The following is a 21,319-nucleotide window of genomic DNA, read 5'->3' on the forward strand; positions in this document are numbered from 1 at the left end:
AGGCTCTGTAATCAGGGGCAGTTGCCTCCTAGTTACATGGGTTGAAGTCACTCCCATCCCCCTGGCTCAAAGAGTGGCCACAGCTATTTAACATATCCATGAAACCAGTTAAAGGTTATAGATGTGTTAAACAACCGCTCTAGAGGTTATCTGCAAAACTGTTGCTATGCAAAACAACTCTCCATGGCTCTGATCTAGGCATCCCATCCCCAGCTCAGACTTGTGGGGGTGAGGACATCCTATATGAATATATATATATATATTTTTTTTTCTAATATTTCCTGGACACCGAGTTCTGGACATCATTACAAATCCCTATTTGGACCCCCTGCCCTCCTTGGCTGCACCCTGTTACACATTGACAACTATTTTTTTTAAAGATCTTATTTATTTTTTTCAAGAGAGTGGAAGGGAAGGAGAAAGAGAGAAAGAAAACATCAATGTGTGATGTTGCCTCTCACATACTCCTACCTGGGGACCTGGCCTGCAACCCAGGCATGTGCCCAGACTGGGAATTGAACATGCCACCTTTTGATTTGGAGGCCAGTGATCAATCTACTGACCCACACCCCCAGGGCACATTGACAGCTATCACCACACAGCTTATCAGAATTCCTTCTCAGACTCCAACCTTTTTCATAGACTGGATGGCATACACTGATTTCTAGACCTCCTTCACAAGTTATGCTTGGTAGTCTTGTACCTCACTTTATAATATGATAATAATTGGCATTTACTGCCTTGGGGGGGTCTCAGCCAAAACAGAGACAGGAAGGGGTCCCCTTTTTACATCCTATTACACATGCTTGAAAGGAATTTTCAGGGGGAAAAAAGCCCAATCTTATAAAACAATCATCAAACATGGCATAGTTTTTGCACATCAAGGTCCCCTGAGAACAAAGAGCTGCTTTGCCTCTCTAAAGTTTTTATTTTTATTTTTTTTAGCATGGTTTTCTTAGCACGGCTATGGTCTGGAGAGGTAAAGGCGAGGTGCTGCCCTCTAGTGGTTTTACAGCCAGAAACAACAAGGAGTGGTGGCGTGAAAGAACAGGACAGGGTTAGGTGCTCAGCCCAGGCACTCCCCAGGGCTCCCAGGTCAACAGGAGGCTTGTGTCACCACAGGGGTCAAGAACTAGTGAATATGGATTATTATCCTTAATGTGACCCCATTTGTACCCACAAAGTAAAGTGGGTTATGCACAAAAAAGTTAAAAAAATCACCCCCGATTCACCAACCCAAGTGTGTGTGTAAAATTGATATAACACTTGCACTATATATCAAGAATATTCCCTTATTTAATATCTTAAAAACATTTTAAAGTGGCAGCATAATATTCTGTTGCATGGTTATGCCATAATGTAATCAATTGGACTTCCAGGTAGTAACGTCTTCCCTAATTATATGTAATCCTATAATGAATAACTTGCAGTTTAAGACTCTCAGCTGTGATTATTTTCTTGTGATGTGACTGAATACATACCTATTTTCATATTACTAATATGCATAACCACATTTTCCTTCAGGAAAATTGCGCTTATTTAGATTCCACAAAAAGTGTATGAAGGTGTCTTATAAAAGCCATTTTATATGAAAATCTTCGTTGGGTGAAAATTACCCAGTACTGATGGCCGGAATCGGGGCTGGGGCATGCTCGGAGCCCTGAGAGTCGGAAGGCTGCCCCAGCAGGAATTCACGAGAACCAGCCTTCTCAGTGTAAATTCCTGCGCCATGCTAGGCGCTGAGGGCGACACCAACGATAATAAGACACTATCCTCATCTACCAAGACGCTCCCTCAGATTTTACAAATGCACACCGAAGCAGGCCCAACGACAAGTTCGGCCTAAGACCCTGAGGTCGAACAGTTTCCACCCCTTCCTAGGCTCAATTTCTTACCCATCAAATGGTGAAGCCCTGTCAGTCCCTCTGGGCTGTCGTGGACTCCCAGGAGATAAAAATGTGAAGGAGCGTGGTGCACCTTCTCGTCTGGAATTAATGCTAAAAATAAAAGCAAAGAGACACCGCTACCCAGCAAAACAGGAGGCCGGGGGCGGAGACGCTCCGAGCAGCGGGGCCACAGGGAGGCAGCAGCCAGGCTCTCGCTTGTTCTGGATTCGCGGAGGCGAGAGGGCGCGGCCCGCCGGCCCCGCCCCTGGAGCCATCCCCGTCCTCCGCGCGGGCTCCGCCCCCCTCTGGCCCCGCCCTCTGCGTTGGCCACTCCCGGAAGCGTCGGTGGAGGGTCCCCCATGGAGGAGCGGGATCCCAGCGCCTCGACTGCTACCCGAGCTCCGACCGCGCTCTTCGCCTGGGTACGTGACTCCGCCCCCGCGCCGGGGCGGCTGGGACCGAGGGGCGCACCGACGCTGGAGTTCCTGGCCTCCGCGTGGGCAGTTCTGGGCTGGACGGCGGAGGTCCGAGCCCCGCTCAGGCTCTGGGTTGGAGGATCCTGGGCTGGTGGCGGAAGAGGAGAAGGCGGTAGGGAAGGGTCTTCATGGGGTGATTTAAGGGGTCTGCTGCCTGATGGGGTCCTGACCGGAGCGGCTGCGGCTTTGTGGGAAGAACCTGCTTCCAGGGCAGAGCGTCTGGTTCTGCGAGAGCTCCGGGAAGGAAGGCGTCGATGGCTCTGTAGAGAGAGGATCGCCCCGTCTCAGAGCCCTGTGGGTCACCTGTGATCCGCACCCTCCCATTGCCCGGAGGATGGGGCCTTTCCCGGGCTCCACCCCAGCGTGGCAGGAGCATCCTTTCTTGTGAGGCCTGCAGTGTTTGGCTGTGTGTGCACAAGGCAGAGACCCTGCATAGTTGCTGCTATTCTGCTGTGACCAGGATCTTGCCTGTATTGGGGAAGCGGGAGTCTGCCTATCGGTTTGACAGGAGCCCGGAGCCCGGAGCCCGGAGAGACAGGGTCATCTTTTTGCGTCGGGGCTGGAAGAGAGGAGGGTCTGGGCTCAGGCGTGTGTGGCAGGCACCTGATCAGATACGCGGGAACAAGCAGACATGGTTTCTTAATTCTTCATAGCACGTATCCCAATCGGAATGAAATGCATAACTGTTAATGCCAGTTCCCTTGGCTAGACTGCAAGCATCATAACAGTGGGTAGTGTGCCTGTCTTGTTCATGGTGCCTGTCACATGACAAGATAAGGTGCTCAGTCAATATTTGTAGGCTAACGACTGAATGAGTACCTGTTGTGTGTGAGCTATGTGCTAGTCTTTTGGGAAAACACGGGTTGGGATGGGGGTGGGCTGGGCTGGGGTGGGGAGATACGTATATTGCTGCTTACTTATTAACAAAGGTAATTATCAGCACGAGGGAGCACTTGTTGGATGTAAGGCTGCAGACAGAAGGAAGAGTGGTGTGGCTTCAGCTAGTCTGGCTGTCAGTATCTTGGAGGTGGTGCCTGAGCTGGTGATGGAGGTGGGGATTGGATATGTGCCCGGGATGAGGGGTGTTTTTGGCATTTCCCAGGCCAGAGACTGGGGTCTGTGTGGACAGAGAAAACATCTGACAGAAAAAGCCTTTCAGATGGGCCTTGTCCCTTACCCCCCACTGTGCTTGGCGACCTGTGGTGTGTTCTGCCCGCTGCATTCTCTGTGTGGAGGGGTATATTAGTTTGCTAGGACTCCCACAACAACATCCCGCAGACTGGGGGTCTTAAACAACGGGCATTTATTTTCTCACAGTTCTGGAGGTCAGAAGTCCAAGATCATGGTGTCAGTAGGAGTTTCTTCTGAGGCCTCTCTCTTTTGCTTAGAGATGGCAGCCTTCTTGCTGTGCCCTCAGATGTATTTCTCCCCTTGTGAGGGCAGCCCTGTATTTCTTCTTATAAGGACGTTGGTCATATTGGCTTAGGACTGCATCATTATGACCTCATTTAGCATTAATTACCCCTCTAAAGGCCCTGTCTCCAAGCACAGTCACATTTTGAGCTACAGGACGTTAGGGTTTAAACAAATGAATTTTAGGGGAACACAATTCAGTCCATCACAAGGGAATTTACCTCCTTGGAGTTGTGTGTGTGTGTGTGTGTGTGTTTGTGTGCATTGTATGTGTGTTATCTGGAGTGTGTATAAGGAAGAGAGGCAAATAGAGCTATGATAGGTTGTATTAAAATTTCCTTTTTTAATAAAGATTTTATTTATTTATCTTTGGAGGGGAAGGGAAGGAGAGAGGGAGAGAAATATCAATGTACGGTTGCCTCTGGTTGTGTCTCCTGCTGGGAACTGGCCTGCAACCCAGGCATGTGCCCTGACTGGGAATCGAACCGCGATCCTCTCATTCGCAGGCCCGCGCTCAGTCCACTGAGCTACACCAGCCAGGGCTAAAATTTCCTCCTTTTTTTTTTTTTTTGCTTTATCATGGATTTAGGGCCACATGACAAGAATTTGGTATCATACTTTGAATCCCACAATGCCAGTGCGTGGCTTTCTGTTCAGTGGCCTGTGGTCCTGGTAATGGGACAGCCACGAGATCTCAGGACTGACGGAGAGATCCTGTGCGTGTGCCCTCCACTTCATACTCGGCAAGCTTTCCATTTGGTCTTTCCGAGGCAGGGGCTCATAGGGTCTTACATTCATTCACTGTAGAATGTACGCACACCTTTTCTGGGCCAGCACGGTTTCAGATGCAGGGGAAGCAGCAGTGAGCAAAACGGAGTTCCTGCCTGATGTTCACTTTTTAGGAGGTAGACAGTAAACAAGTGAACATATATAACGTAATGTCAGGGGGTGCTATGGAGAAAAATAAAGCAGAAAAAAGTGACGGGGGTGCTATTTTTGATATGGTCATACAGTCAGCCTTTAGCCAGGAAAGTTCTGGGCTGGTTCACCGTATATATATTTTTTCTTTATTTCTGGAGACCAAGTATGGTATAATGAAAGGAGTGGGCATCTGACTTGTTGCCTACCTGGCTGTGTGATGATGGAAAGTTACTTAACCTCTCTGAGCCTTAGTCTTCCTCTGTACAACGAGAGAGAGAGTCCCTATCTCCTCTGTTGTTGTGAGAGTTAACGGTGAATGCCATCCACCACAGGGAGGAGTACTCAGTCACTGGCAGCTGATATTGCTCACGAGGGCCTCTGGGGGGGGCTGTCTGTGTCCCTGCCATGGCTTGCTCTTTCAGCCTGGAGTCCTTGCAGTCCCAGATAACTGCGGAAGAGGCCACAAGGGGCAGGAATTTATATGTAATACATTATTTTTTGTAGCTGTTTTTAAATCAGGCAATTTTAAAACAAACATATTTTAAAGGTTTTGTTACTCATCTCTGAGAAGAACCAGCAAGAAGCAGATAGTTGGAGAAATTATAAGGATTTCCAAAATCTTAATTAGGTTCTCTCTGCAGGTCCCCAAGTCCTTATCTTCATGTTGAAAACAAAAAGCTCTGAATACCCCAAACAGACCTGACGTAGGGTGTTTACAGTCTTTGCCCACTTACTGTGAAGCTGTTATCATCAGTGTGAATCTGTGTACTGTTTACTACAGGAATAATACTGTTTTGCTTATGGGGCTCTGCTCCCAGACCTTACAAAAGAGCATATGATTTTTATACTGTAGTACTTGACATACCTGGCTACGAGGGTTTCAGATTAGGGATTATGGACCTTTATTGTATAATAATGAATGATAGACATATTGCCCACCAAAAGGAAATCAGTTCCCTCACAGGGATCTCACCACGTGAATCTTAGAATCCCAAAACATAGTGCTTGGAAAGGCCCTTAGTGATCATTGCTAACCTCTTTCCCTTACCGATGAAACAACAGTGATGTGCCCTGCTTGAGGGCACAAAATCCTAGCTAACTTTGATTACAGAAAGTCATTGCCAGTTATCCCTGTGGAGTGTGGGGAGAAGGGATAAGAACTAGTCCTAGCATATTTCCCACCCACTTGTTCCCATTTCCTCTCATTATTTCTTTCCTTAGCCACTCCAGGTAATTAACTTTTATTAGAAGAACTCCCCTGTTGTCCCAAAAAGCAACATACGGGGGATGGGGCACTGGAAGGGGCAGGTGCAGAGTATCATCGGATAAGCCATGGATGCTAAGGATCCTACGGTGTGGTGTCCTGGGGGTGAGGCTGCCACCTAAGTGTCAGTTGCATATAACAGCCTCTAAACAATGAGTTTATGAAACCTCAGACAGGCTCAGATACTGTCGGGGTGAGGAAGATAGGGACACGTAAATAAACACTGACAGTTGGGATTCCTGTACTTTTTTCATCCTTGCTTTATTTTATCCTTGCTTTATTTTGTCCCCAGGGGGCAAATAGCTACGGGCAACTTGGCCTTGGCCATAAGGAAGACGTACTCTTGCCCCAACGGCTGAATGACTTCTGTAAACCTGCGTGTGTTAGGAGGATCACGGGAGGAGGGGGCCACTCTGCTGTTGTCACAGGTAACTTTCCTTCGAGAGTAAATAGCCCCTCATTTTCTTATTTAGACATTTCTCTCCAGGATGACATATTGCCATCTTCCAGCCTTTTGTATTTTGCAGAGGAAGACATTTCTGTGAGAGAGTCATGTTATCACCAGAGAATCCTAGATTGTCAGAGCTGAAAGGATTTCAGAGATCTTCTAGGCTCTCCTCAGGCCCCCACCCCCAGTCTGGTAACACAAGGGAGGCGTGGAGTGGAAAGCGAATTGCTTAAGGTTTCAAGACAAATTAGTGGCAGGGCTGCGATGTTTATCACATTTGATACCATACGAGGTCTGTCCAGAAGGTGTCCAGCCATGTAATATGAAAAATAGAGACATTTATTGAAGAAGATACAAGGTACAAGAAACATTGTACATCGGACAGTGATGCCTCAGTCCCCCTCAAAGTAGGCACCTTGGAACCTCACACAGTTCTCCCAATCACCATCAGCTGTCATATTTTCCTGAATCTCACCAGTGGTCTGAAATCTCTTCCTTTTCAAAGGCGATTTTAGTTTTAGGAAAAGCCAGAAGTCTCAGGGTGCCAAATCTGGGCTGTAAGGGGGCTGAGTCACCTGGGTGATTTGATGTGTTGCCAAAAAACTCTGCATGAGACGTGATGCATGAGCAGGTGCATTGTCCTGATGAAGCTGCCAATCACCAGTTGCCCACAGCTGTGGCCTTCTGAATCATTCGAATAGTTTCTGTGGAGGAATTAATGCAAAATTCAATGCAGATTCATTGCTGTACTCACTCAGTCATTTGAATGTGATGGCCACACAGTATAGGTGCTCACTCAACAGCATGTACTGCCCCCCGCCCCACTAGTGCAGTGAAGTCATCATTGCTCACACATGCACATTCTAGTCCACTGTCCTTGGCCAGCAGGTTGCATGGATGTTGTACAAACCATTCTCATTTTGTTAACCATGGTTGGACTTTTTCCAGACAGACCTTATATATTGCTATTTAACTTTAACATATTAATTAGAAATCTGCAATTAGATTGAATATTCCTTGAGAGCAAGAGCTTTGTATTTTCCTTGCAATCCCTAGGATAGGACTTAACACATATTACAAGTGCTACAATATTGTGAAAGAGAGCGTATTGTGCCCTGATTAAGAATGTTAACTCTGGAGTGAATCTGCCTGGGTTCAAGTCCTGGTTCTGTTATTTATTAGCTGTGTGACCTTGGGCAAGTTACTTCATTCCCCTGTGTCTGTTTCCCTTCTGTTACATGGGGACAGTAACTGCGGATGAGAAGAATTCTTGAGTTGGTGGCCGTGTAATAACTGTATGGGTCCTTGGCACTTTTGCCTTTGTAGACTCCTTTCTCCATAAGGAAGTATGAAAAATTGTATTTTATAACTGATATAAAGATAAATATAATCCAGGCTAGATTCAGTATTATGTATTCACTATTATTACATTTCCTTTTCTTATTTTAAAAGAATTTAAAATGAAAACATTTCTGTGGGCCTCTAAAAGTACTGTGGGGCCTAGGCAGGACATGTAAGGAAAAGCTGGCCCCATACACACACTCTGGGAACAACACCTGGCATGGTGTAAATACAGAATAGGTGTTGGCTGTATTGTTACAGTGGGTGCCTGATTTGGCGATTGGCCGGCTGCTGCCGTAGCACCTGCAGTTTCCATCTAGATATTAGATTTGAGCCCCTTGGCCCAAATGCCATGGGGTTCAGTGCACATTAACATTCGTGGCTTATAAAGGTGAGTGGGAAAAAGTTGTTGGGTTTGTAACTCCAAATAAATAGTGAAATCCTTCTGCTTACTTTGGGAATTATAATTTCTCCTGCACAGTATCACCAAAGCCTTTGTGTATTGCAGATGGAGGAAGTCTTTTCGTTTGTGGCCTGAACAAAGATGGGCAGTTGGGGCTTGGTCACACGGAGGATGTTCTGTGTTTTACACCCTGCAAATCCCTCCTTCGCTGTCCCATCCGACAGGTGGCCTGTGGCTGGGACTTTACCATTATTCTCACGGGTGAGTTCACTCCTAGGCCAATCTTTATCCCCACAAAGGCTTTGAGTGGGAAGAGTATGGTAGTGGTGGTACTTCTTAAATCAGAGCCCCTCTGTGTTTAGAAACACACACAGATGTTCTCTCTGGTTGTCAAGGAAAGTTGTGAGGTGTCTTCTGCAAGAAGAGTTTAAATAGTAAAACTTTGGGCTGGAGCCCTGACCGGCGTGGCTCGGTTGGGTATAGTCCTGCAAAGCGAAAGGTTGCCAGTTCGATTCCCAGTCAGGGCACATGCCTGGGTTGTGGGTTTGGTCTGGTCCCTGGTTGGGGCATGTACGAGAGGTAGCAGATTGATGTTTCTCACCCTCTTTTTTCCCCTTCCTTCCCCTTTCTCTAAAAATAAATGACTAAAATCTTTAAAACTTTGGGCTAGAAAACTCTTGCCAGAGACTGGGGAGTGAGTAGGATTGCCTTTGTGGCCACTTCCAGTCCCGGAAGTTCATGGCAGCTGTGTGACTGGGCTAGCTGGCCCGAAGTGCCGGCTGAGGGTTACTCACAGGGGAGCATGGTTGGGAGTGTGAGGAAATCAGAGGTTGACACAACAGTGATGGTAGTTTTATCCCAGTAAGGGATTTAACAAAAATACATAAATGTGGTTGGACAGATCCGTTCCTTCTCTGCGAAGCCAGGTAGCAGAATAGGATGTAGAGGAGTGTGGGTAAAGGGTTAATAGAATGCAGTTGGCCCTCTGTGTCTGCAGGTTTCACATCTGTGGATTCAACCAAGTGCTGATCAAAAATAGTAGTACATACAGTCATTTCCATCCACGGTTGGGCATTGGGTTGGGAATTGGCGGCTACAGAGGGCAAACTGTATGCTTCGTTCCACACTATTTTATATAAGGAACTTGAGCATCCTCAGGTTTCTGGAACCGACCCCCCACACATACTGAGGGACCACTTTAATGCTCTTGGGAATCAGATGACAGATCCTTTGTCAGCTGACTTCTCCCCAGAAGGAATTGTGCCCCATCTAGCTTGCCATTCTGGATTCAAAGGGCCATCCATGATTTCTGACTAAGGTCCCTCGTTGTCACAGCCCTCTGGCAAGGGCATCTTCTGACCATGTAACCCTGCCCATCCTCCAGCCCCACTTCAACCCTCTGTGGATTCTCACATTCACAGTTCATCCCAAGCTTCTTAGCACATGGCCTTCAATGACTGTTCCCCACCTACTCCTGTTGTTGCCTTGGCTCTCAGTCTCCTCACTCCCTGTTCTTTTCTTTCTGGTGATACCAAACAGGGCATGCTATTCCCTGCCTGGAACAGCCCCCCTCTTATCTGTCTGGTGAACTCTTGTCCTGCCCTTAAAACCCTGCAAGGGTGTCACCATCTCTCTCTGGGAGGGGCTCTGTGCTGTGTGCTGCATTTGGTAGTATTTATTAGGGTCTAAGTAATAGCTGTCACTTATGAGGTGCTCATTGTGGGCCAGTGTTGGGCTTGTAGGGAGTCAGTAGGCAGCATTCAGAACCAGTTGTGAGAAAGGTGGAGAGCCGTCAGGCAGGCGGAGCACACACTCCTGGCTTTTTACTGGTAGAGGCTAAGTGAGAGGCCAGGGTTAATTGTCAGGCCAAGGGGTTCTGCTAACACTCCTTTGATCCAAACTTATCCCCCGAACTCTAGGCCCTCCCCACAGGGGAAACCCTTACTATGTGTCAGCCCAGAATGCCTGCAAGGAAGGGGCCAAGCCACACGTGTCCTGTTCCTTCCTTGTCCCAAACCCACCACCTGGTTAGCTTACCCCTCCTCTCCTAGAAAGCAGTGAGAATGGAAAGGGCAGGGAGAAAAGCCCGAAGTGTTAACTAATGGAAATTGTGTTACATGGAAACATGAAAAGTGGGGAATAAGCCTCCTCCTGTTCCAGCACTGAGCACGGGGCTGGGTGATCCGCACAGCCCATCCACCATGGGCTAGTGTGGTGGACAGTCTGTGAAACAGCCCAGTGCCCAGTGTTTTCATTCCTGGGAAACACGGAAAGCAGGAAACGTGGTGCGAGTGTGCTACAGCACAGGGCGCTCACTCCCTCCTTTCACTTCCTTTGCTCCTTCAGCATTTACCCATTGGTCGTAGATGTCTTAGTACTTGGATTGTAATTTGAGCATTTGTATTTTGCAGAAAATGGTCAAGTTCTATCATGTGGATCCAACTCCTTTGGCCAATTAGGGATTCCTCATGGGCCTCGAAGATGCCTGGTTCCCCAGGCCATTGAGGTAAGCACAGCACCTAGTATTCATCTTGCCCTTGTCCTGTTAAAGACTTTCCTGGGAATTACAGTTATTCCTCCCCAGACTGGCTGGGTTATGGAAAGCCCATGGGCTAGTTAAAATTTAAGTTGAAAAACTTAGATTTTTTTCTAGGAAAAATTAGGTTGAGGATGAGAATGAAGGTTGTTAGTGAAAAAAACTTCTGTTTAGTCCTCATACACATTATAAATTTTTCTGAAGTAAAACGATGAAGGTAATATATTTTTTAAAAACATTAATGACTTTTTACAATTCTGAAACTAGTAATAATGGACACCATGTTAGAAAAAGGTCCAGACAGAAGGGACTTACCTAAAGGCACCAAGCTGGGCAGACGGTATAAGCCAGACGGTATTAGATGATATTTCTATATCATCTAATAGAAATAGAATGAGAGCCACCTATGTAATTTAAAGATTTTCAGTAGCACTATTTACAAACGCAAAGAGAAACAGGTGAGATTAATTTTAAAAATAACAGCTATATTGAGATGTAAGACACATACCATAATATTTACCTTTCAAAACCATGTAATTTACTGGTTTTTAGTGTGTTCACAGAGAAGGGCAGCCTTCACCATGGTCTAACTTTGGAACATTTTCACTGCCAGGAGAGAAGCTGTGTACCCTGTAGCAGACGCTTCCTGTTCTCCCCTCCTCAGGGCCTTCAGCAACCACCCATCTATCTGTGGATTTGCCTATTCTGGGCATTTTTTTTTTAAAGGAGAGAAGGAGAGGACTATCAATGTATGGTTGCCTCTTGTGAGTCCCCTGCTGGGAACTGGCCTGCAACCCAGCCATGTGCCCTGACTGGGAATCGAACCACGATCGTGTGGTTCGCAGGCCCGCACTCAATCTACTGAGTTACACCAGCTGAGGCTATTCTGGGCATTTTATTTATATAAGCGGAGTTACACAGCATGTGGTCTTCTGTCTGCCTTTTTCATTTCACCTGATGTTTCTAAGTTCCATCCATGTTGTGGCATGTAGGTGAAAGTTTAGTGACTTTTAAAGTGATCCAGTATATCCAAACTGTTATCATTTCATTTTATATGCCATTAATATATAAATTCATTCATGAGATATTCTATATGTTTCATTTTATGCTAAGCTGACCTCAGGTGTACACTTTTTACTGACAGTGTGTCTCAATTCCATCTAGTCACATTTCAGTTGTTCGGCAGTCACGTGTTCGGCAGTCACGTGTTCGGCAGTCACGTGTTCAGCAGTCACATGTAGCCAGTGGCTACCATGTTGGCCAGCATGAGTGTACAACAGGACTCCCAGCCCTAGTTCAGGGCTCTTTTCACTGCATCATACTTCAAAGTGCACATTTTGGTGAAGTTTATATTGTAAGTGATCATAACAGGACTATGGACTATTTTTAAAGAAATATGCTTGGATCAAAAATGAGTTTTACTACTTAAGCTGCTCCACTCTTATCTAATTTCCTAAAAGTCCGACTGGAGAGTGGGAAATCTGTTTTCACTGGCGAGAGCTTGGTCTGCTCTTATGATCCTGTTGAATTACAGTGGCTGGTCTGTGGGGCTGTTATTTGAGGTCATGGTTTCCACTGTGTTTTAGTCTGTTTGAGCTGCAGTAACAGAAAGACCACAGACTAAGTGGCTTAAATAACAAGCTTTCATTGTTCACATTTCTGGGGGTCGGGAAGTACAAGATCAGGGAGCCGGCAGATTTGGTGTCTGGCGGGGGCTCGCTTCCTGGTTCACGGGCGGCGTGCCTTCGTGGTGGAAGAGGCAAAGGAGCTCTCGGGGAGCTTTCTTAGAACAGCATTTGTGAGTGCGCTGCCCTCACGACCTAATCACCTCCTAGAGACCCCACCCCAGATGCCATCACTTTGGGTAATAGGTCATTGTAGATGAATTTTGGGAGAACACAAACATTTAGTCTGCACCACGTTACACATGGAAGTCTAGATTCTGTAGTCTGTGTTGTAGGAAGTGTTACCGCTTCTAATTACATTAATAAATAGATGGTATTTATTTATTTATAAGTAGATGGCTTTTAAGGAACCTATATTTAAATTATAATTAATTTCATTTAAGTCACACGACTGAAGAAGACAGAGGAGAGCAATGGTTAAAATACATCGGTTGACAGAACCAGGAGATGAAAACGTTCTGACAGGCTGTACCCTATGGAACAATGGGAGGGAAGTGCCGAAGTGGAATGTTATGGAAATTCATTTATTTATTTAATAGTATATGTGCTGTGTTTAGACCGTGGGGACAAAGGTGATAAGATCCAATCCTAGTGTGTGAGGACATAGAAACACCTAAATGCATTGCCGTGTTAGAACTATGGTAAGTGTATGGATAGCCTCAAAGGGGGAGTACCGGACTCTTCCTGGGGGGGGGAAAGTGGGGTGAGAACAGGCTTGTGCTGACTCTTGAAAGCTGAGTAGAAGGTTTCCTGGCTTGAGATAGGATGCGCAGAGTGGGTGCGGAAGAAGAGCATTCCAGACAGAAGGAACCATGTAGGCATAGAACCGGAGGGTGCTCAAACCATGGAGGGCTCGAGATACTGCAGGCGGTTTCGCTGGGCTGGAGCATCAGGAAGGGGTGGAAGTGCGGTGGGGAGGGGGCTGTCGGGGGAGGTAGAGTGTGACAAATGGTAAGAACAGTGTGCCAGGGAGGGGCCTGATGGGGTACTGTGGAGGACGGATTGATTGAAGGAAGATTGCTGAGGACACTCTTGCTAATAATTCAGACAAGAGATGACCGTGGTCCAAACCAAAGCAGTGGCAGTGGGAGTGGAGAGGAAAGAATAGTGGTGAGTTGAAGATGTTGAAGAGATTGACTCCACATGAAATAAAGCCTGTTAGTTAATTCTGAAAGAAAAAAATTTTATAGGACAATATGTTCAAATTATATTAGCAGTACAATTTCGTCTTCCCTAAAGCTGATGTGATTGTAGGCTACATTAACAAAAATAGAATCCCTAGAAGAAGGGAGGCCAGAGCCCTGTTCTTTGTGCTAGTCAGCTGCATCCAGGGTCTTGCATTCTGTTGTGGGTTTGGTGCACAGGCCCAGGGCATAAAGCTGAGTAAGACTCCGACGCTGTCCTGAGAGTCCTGGTTTAGGAAGACACAGTGGTCTGTAAATAAAGAAATGTAGTAAAGCGCCATTGGGCCTGTGAGTGATGCATATACAGAACCTTTCAAAAAGAGAGACTGAGTAATCAGAGCTGATTTAGAGGAGCAGAACCAAGAGTGGGAGGGAGTTTCAAATTGGGTGATGGCGGATGGAATCGGGGTGTTTGGTCTAAAAAAGAGAAACATATTTGTTATCTAGTACTTGAAATAAATTAGCTTCAAATTTAGCAGCTTAAAACAACACACATTTATTATCTCACAGTTTCTGAGGGTCAGGAACCTGGGAACAGGTTAGAGGGTCTTTCATGAGGTTTCACTCAGGATGTCAGCGGGGGGCCTGCTGGAGGTGTGACTGGGCTGGCGGGTCCACTGTTACCTCTCACGCCTGGTGGGAGGCCTCTGTTCCTTGCCACACGGGCCTCTCTGTAGGACTGTTCAGACCTGGCCTCTGGCTTTCTTCCCCCTGGAGGCCAAACAGGAAGCTGCACTGCCTTTTATCACCTCATCTCTGAGCCCCTCATTGCTTCCTTATTCTGTTCCCTGGAAACAAGTCAGTAAGTCTAGCTTACACTCAGCCAGAGGGGAGTTAAACTGTGCACCTTGAGGGAAGGGGGTCTCAAAGAATGTGAGGACCTGTTTTTAAAGCCACCACAAGGCATGCTAGGATGTGACAACTGTCTTCACATATTTGAAAGCATTGTCAGGAGCTATAGGCAGAGAGGTTTGGCTTTTACCTAAGGAGATAAATGGAACAGGTACCTGGGGAGGCAGTGAGCCTGTGTCACCAGAAGCAGGTGTTTGGCAGGGGTTGATGGCCACTTGATGGGGTGCTGTGGAGCGATTTGTAATATTGGATGGGAATTGGACTAGATCAAATGTCTGCAAACTAGTACCCTTGGTAAGTAAAGTTTTATTGGACTACAGCCACACCCATTCATTCATATATTGTCTCTGGCGGTTTTTATGTTACAATGAAAGAGTAGAGTAGTGTGACTGAAACCCCATGGCCTGCAAAGTCTAAAATATTTACTGTCTGTCTCATGATAGAAAACGCTCGTCAACCCTTGGACTGGATGAACTTGCAGGTCTTCCCATCCCTGAGAGGCATTGTGATGTGGTATTTTTAAGAGATTTTTGTCTTTTAGGGATGCATATGGAGGTATTTATGAATGGAAATGTTGCTGGCTGGGAGCTCTAAACCAGTCAGACACATAATGAGCGCCCTGCTGCGGTGCATTTGGGCAGCAATCACGTAACATTTTGTAGATGGATGACTCTGAGATTTCAGTCCTTTTCTCTTTTTTGACAGCTCCTGCGAGAGAAGGTTGTTAGCATTGCTGCTGGACTGAGGCATGCATTAGCCGCCACAGGTGATCATTTTGCTTTGATTTTTCTAATTAGTTGTGTGTGATAAGGAGAAATAGTTTTAGGAGAAATAAACTTTAAGGAGTCATTCAGATTGTCCCGCTCTGCTGCACTGCTGATTAAAAGGAGGGGACATAAGGCCAAAGGCATGTGGGAAAGCCTTCAGCAGGTAGGGAGGAAGGAAATGAAAATTTTCAGCTCTTCATTATGTTCTAGGCATGAGGCTGCATTCTCTTGATTTAGTCAATACCTCATTTAATCCTCACAACCGTGCAGGGATATGAGTGACATTTTCATATATGAAGAAACCGAGGTCTGGAGAAGCCAACATGCTTGTCTAAGCTTGCACAGGGAATAAGGTAGTAAAAGGTGGAGCTGGGGTCAGAGTCTAGGATGGTCTGGATTCCGAGGCCCACTTTCTTTGCCGTGACTGCACTAGTGGGATTTTAATGTTTACTAATTTAAAGGCTTCAAATGAGCTTGTCTCCTGGACCATGAGGGGGCGGTGGAGGTAGGGCTGACAGTGCGTGTGCGGTTGAGGATGAGTAGAGAGGGACAGTGGCTGGTGGAAGCGCAGTGACCCTTTTCGCTCTCCCTTGCTCATTTTTCTGCTCCCTGGGCTGAAGGACGGCCCTGACCAGCTGTGGCCGCTGAGGCTCAGGCATTTGGCGAGTCCAATTGCAGAGTGGGGCGAGGAGAGGAGGAGAGGAAGAGCGTGGTGCTGTGCTGTGCTGATGGGGGCTTAGTATGGACCGTAGTTAAAAAAAATGAACTTTTTTTGAGAGAATTGTAGACTCACATGCAGGCGTAAGAAATCAGATGACGCTCATACACTCTTTCCCCGGCTTGACCCAGTAGTAACTGCAGGGCCACAGCACAGCTGTCCTGGTACCACCGTCAAGACACAGGACAGTTCCGTTGCCACCGGGAGCCACTGGCCACCCTTCATAGCCACACTCCCTTCTTAGCTCCCGACGAGCACTCTCCTGCCCTCCACCTCTGTGACACTGGCGTTTCAGGAATGTTATACAAACGGCATCGTTGATGCAGCCTTTGGGGGTTGGGTTTTTGTTTTTGCTCAGCATGATTCCCTGTAGATTCGTCCAAATTTTGAGTACCAGTAGTGTAGTCCTTTTTACTGCTGGATAGTATGTCATGGCATAGAGGTCCCAGTGGATTAGCTCAGGCTGCCATAAGAAAATACCACAGACTGTGGGGCTCAAACATCAGGAAGGTATTTCCTCATAGTGATGGAGACTGGAAGTCCAAGATCACGGCACTATGAGAATTGGTTTCCGGGGAGACCTTTCTTCCTGACTTGCAGATGGCTGCTTTCTCACTGTCCTCACATGGCCTTGCCCTTGCATACCCATGGGCAGAGACAGGCCTCTGGTTATTTCTCTTCTTATAAGGGCACCAGCTCTATCAGGTTAAGGCCTCACTCCTATGACTCATTCGATCTTTGTGGCCTCCTTATAGGCCCTGTCTCCAAATGTAGCCACATCGTGGGATGGGGATTCAAAGTGAGTTTTCGGGGGACATAATTCAGTCCGTAACAACCACACTTTGCTTAGCCAGTCACCCATCAAAGAACATCTGCTTGTTTCCAGTTTTAGGCGATTAAGAATAAAGCTATAAACATTTGTGGACAAGTTTTTATGTGAACATAAATTTTCATTTCTCTGGGATAAATGCCCAGGAGTGTGATTGCCGAGTTGTATGGTAGTAATTACACTTTTACAAAGCTGCACAGTTTCCGTGATGTGTTTGATTAAGTTAATTGTTAAATCCTCCCCTCCCCCATTCATTTTGTAACTATTTCTGCACGTGTTTCTGAGCGATGGGGACTCTTTCTGAAAACATTACCAAAATAGCATCATCAGCCCTGCGAAAATAATTCTGTAATTCTGTCAAACTGTATCCAATCAGCATTTACATTTCCCCAATTGTCTCAAAAATATATATATTTTAGTTTGTTTGAATCAAGGTCTGAATTAGGTGTGTACATTGCGATTGGTTGATATGTATTTCAAGTTTGTCTCTTTTAAAAAATATTTATGCCTTTAAAAATTTTTATTATGCTAAAATACATAACAAAATATACCATCTTAACCATTCTTTAAGTGCACAGTTGAGTGGTTTTAAGTGCATTTGCATTATTGTGCAACTGTTATCCACCACATCTCTGGAGCTTTTTCCATCTTGCAAAACTGAAACTGTGCCCGCTAAGCCATTACTCTCATTCCCCTCTCGTCCAGGCCTGGCAAGCGCCACTCTGCTTTCTCTGTCTCCGTGGCTCTGACTGCTCCTACAGGCACCTCATGTAACTGGAATCGCCGCACAGTATCAGTCTCTTTGTGGCTTCTTCCACTCAGCGTGATGTCCCGAGGTCTATCCAGGTTGTAGCAGGTGTCCGAATTGCCTTCCTTTTTAAGGCTGAATGGTTTCACTCTATGTGTACCGCATTCTCTTGTTCGCTTTCTCTGTGGATGGCCACCTGGGTTGCTTTCACATTTGAGCCGTTGCAAATAAGGCAGCTATGCACATGGTTATACAGTATCACTCGGAGACCCTGCTTTCAATTTTTTAGGATGTTTACCCAGAAATAGAATCATCCAATCAATAGCAGTTCTGTTTTTATTTTTTTTTGAGGAGCTGCCATACCGTTTTCCATAATTGCTGTACCATTTTTAAGAAAATTAATTTTCAATTACAGTTTACATTCAGTACTATTTTGTGTGAGTTTCAGGTGCGCAGTATAGTGGTGAGACAGTCATATATACCTTCCCACCAACAGTGTACAAGGAGTTCCAGATTCCTTTACAACTTCACCAACACTGGTTATTTTCTAGTTTTGTTTAGAAACAGTGTACAGCCTCATGCATGTGAAGTGGACACATCATGGCGGTTTTGATTTGCATTTCTCTAATGATGAGTGACATTAAGTATCTTTTCATGTGTTTTTTGGCCATTTTTTTTGTATTTTCTTTGGAAAATATTTGTCCTTTACTCATTTTTAAATAAGGTCGTTTGTTTTTATGTGGAGTTTTAGGAGTTCTCGATATATTCTGAATAGTAATCCTTTGTCAGATATATCAAGTTACTTTTAGTCTATAAATTCCTTTTCCCATCTTTTTCCCCCTTGCAATTGATTTGTTAAAAACATGTTAACTTTTGTTGTATTTCAACACCATGCTTTGCTTACATTGTGCTTGGTCATCATCACTTACATTTCACAAAGCAGGCTTGTCTGTTTACACCTTAAGGACCATAGGTCATAGGGTATTTCCAGAGGAACAAGCTTGATGGAAAGCAACCTTTCCAGAAGCAACCTTGATGTTGCTTTTGGGTGATGGATCCCAGTACACATGTCTGACTGTAGGCCAAATATGTAAAATTTCATGTATGCATTTGTATGAGGTGTAGAACGTGGGTACATGAGTTAGATTCAGTGGACAGGGAAATAAAAGCCCATGCCTCTGAAGTAGTGGCTATTTATTAAGAAGCTATCTTGCACTCATACATTTATTTAGCAGAGGAATCTTTGAATTCATCTCGGTGTAGTAGAAAGAGCACCGCATTAGGTATTAGGAGAGCTGAGATCTAGCGTTTTCTCTACCACTAGTTCCTTATATGCCAAATCACACCCCCTCTTCAGGGGTTCAGTTTTCTCATCCAGTAAATAAATGTCAGGAATGGACTTGATCATCTTCTAGGTTCTTTCCTGCTCCGTCTAGAGTCTGAGTGACCTTTTCAGGTCAGTCATGAACACGGTGTCATCATCAGGAGTTTGACAGTGCGGGATTGTCCTGGCACTTTTTGGAGGGAGTTTTGCTATGTTGGAGTTTTCTCTGGTGGTCCCAGGTTGCTCTAAAGACTGGATTTGCAATTGGCTTGGTGCTGAACCCTGTGACCAGTCACAGGGCCCTCAAAGTGCGGAGCTTCTCCGTAATACAGGTGTTGGTGGGGACTGAATTGGGAATCTCCCACAGCAGTGAGGTTCAAAGACCCATCTGGTCTTATCCAAATACACATTTTCTTCTTTCTTCCTCCTGCTCAATCGGGAAGTGAGTGGCATTGTGTTCCAGTGGGGAACCGGTTTGGCATCTTCTGGACGACGGTTGTGCCCTGGGCAGACTCTCCCACTGTTTTTGACAGCAAAGGAACCCAGCAGAGTGACAGGTAAGGCCCTTTATATAGGCCAGACTTTATAAGGCCCAGTTTGTGACCCTGATGGTTGGCTGTGATGAAACCTTTATAGCAAACCTCTAACTGTTCTCCGGGAGCTCAGAAGAGAGGCAGGATTTTTGAGGGTGGTAGAAAGTCGGGTCAGGGGTGGGGAAAGGGAAGGGTAAGCCACAGTGGGAGCGATGTACAAGACATTGGAATCATTCTGATTTTTCCTAGTCCTGCTAGCCCTCCCCTTCCTCTGGGCTGCAGGGTAGACATCGTGGTCACCTGGTCTAGAGAAATTCAGTCATTCTGTAACACTTTTTTCTGACATGTCTGCTTAATTAACTAGTGTATTAATAAAATGCCCCTCCACCTTAAATCATCCTGTGGAATGAAAGGGAAAAGGCAGATGTTTCTGCCACATTCCCCAGAGAGAAAGCGCTGGGCCCCTCACCCCTGGCGGCCGGGTGAGGAGGCACACCCAGGGTTCCAGCTCCGGGACCTAGGGCGGCGAGGTGAGATGGCAGAACGAAAAAGGAAAGACATTGCGGGCAGGCAGTGGATGATCTTTTAGCTGCCCTGCAGCCCAGGGCTTGAGTCGGGGAGGGCACTCTCAGAGGGGGAGGGGGCACTGGGTGCTAGACAGGCAGTCCACTTCATGTGACAGTGAAAACACCTATGTTTTTTCCTGCCTCACCGAGATAGTCACTGCCCACTGGGCATACCCTGCTCTCTCACTCCTCCGTGCCTGTGGGCACACTGTTACCTCTGCCTTTTCCTTCTTGTTCCCCTGGGAAAATCCTGATCATCTTTTAGGGCCTGGCTCAGGTGCGGCTTTCTCTGCGAACACTCTTCCCTCCTCTCGCCTCTGGTGCATTTTCTCACACGGGTGAGTAGCACAGTATATCGTGTTATTATGAGTTGTTTATACATTTTCCCACACGCCAAAGAGTCTGAGTTTTTTCAGGGCAGGAACTGTGTCTGTTTTCTATTTTAGCACAGAACTGTAACTAGAAGGAATTTAGAAGTGTTTTGATTTGATTTGATTTGAACAACCTGCTTGAGATCTGCTCAGGGCATAGCTTAGATTCAGAATTGAATGAGGGGAGTTTTCATCAACTGCCTGCCCTCAAAGTCTTTCATTTTTATTTTTTGAATGTATTTAATTGTTGTTCAAGTACAGTTTTTTGTCTTTTACTCCCATCCCAGCCCACCCAAAGTCTTTCATTTTTCGTTCTGTCATCTCACCTCGACACCCTAGGTCCCGGAGCTGGAACCCTGGGTGTCCCTCCTCACCTGGCTGCTAGGGGCCCGGCGCTTTCTCTCTGGGGAATGTGGCAGAAACATCTGCCTTCTTCCTTTCTCATTCCACAGGATGCTTTAAGGCGGAGGGGAATTTTATTAACACACTATTTAAATAAGCAGACATGTTGGAAAAAAGTGTTACAGAATGACCGAATTTCTCTAGACCAGGTGACCACGACGTCTACCCGAGCTGACTGGGATTATACCTTGTCAGTGAGGGCAGTGTAATTAAGGGAAGAAGGGACTGGGTTTGGAGATGGAAGGCAGCTAGTTCTGCCTGTATGTTGTTAGGGAGCCTGGCTGTGTATTTCAGTGTCTGCGTGTTATAGCAGCTGAATGTATGAGATAATGTTTTTGTAGGCACTGTCTGTGGACAGAGCTAGGGAATATGCATATTTATATACACACACACCTATGTGTCTATCTGTCCTATGAGAAACCGTGAGTCTACGCTGATTTCTCCAGTTGCAATCCAATATCACATGGCTGATGCTAGCCTTCCGCCTTTTCATACCTGTACCTTTCCTCTCCTCTCTGATAGTGAGCTCCTTTATCCTCGCTATATTTACTTGCTTGTTCAAGCCCCTGGTAGGTAACCACGTTAGCCCTCTTCTCGGCTGGTGCTGCCGGAGTCCCTTCTCTGCCCAATTTGCTCTGGTATAGTGTAATTT

The 21,319-nt window shown here is 46.1% G+C and overlaps 1 protein-coding gene across 1 annotated transcript in view; it reads left to right on the plus strand.

Annotated features, from left to right (window-relative positions):
• The first annotated feature begins 2,203 nt into the window (after window positions 1-2,203).
• SERGEF (secretion regulating guanine nucleotide exchange factor) overlaps window positions 2,204-21,319 on the plus strand; it is a 183,775-nt gene continuing 164,659 nt past the window's right edge. Inside the window, exons 1-6 of the mRNA XM_037049962.1 lie at window positions 2,204-2,308; window positions 6,253-6,388; window positions 8,258-8,413; window positions 10,564-10,658; window positions 15,115-15,175; window positions 19,239-19,352. Coding sequence (XP_036905857.1) covers window positions 2,246-2,308; window positions 6,253-6,388; window positions 8,258-8,413; window positions 10,564-10,658; window positions 15,115-15,175; window positions 19,239-19,352 — 625 coding nt within the window. The 5' untranslated portion in view covers window positions 2,204-2,245. The remainder of the gene's footprint in view (window positions 2,309-6,252; window positions 6,389-8,257; window positions 8,414-10,563; window positions 10,659-15,114; window positions 15,176-19,238; window positions 19,353-21,319) is intronic.

The sequence above is a fragment of the Sturnira hondurensis genome, unplaced genomic scaffold (genome assembly GCF_014824575.4).
Source record: "Sturnira hondurensis isolate 20B ecotype Veracruz unplaced genomic scaffold, ASM1482457v3 Scaffold0006505, whole genome shotgun sequence".
In the NCBI taxonomy this organism is placed as follows: domain Eukaryota; kingdom Metazoa; phylum Chordata; class Mammalia; order Chiroptera; family Phyllostomidae; genus Sturnira; species Sturnira hondurensis.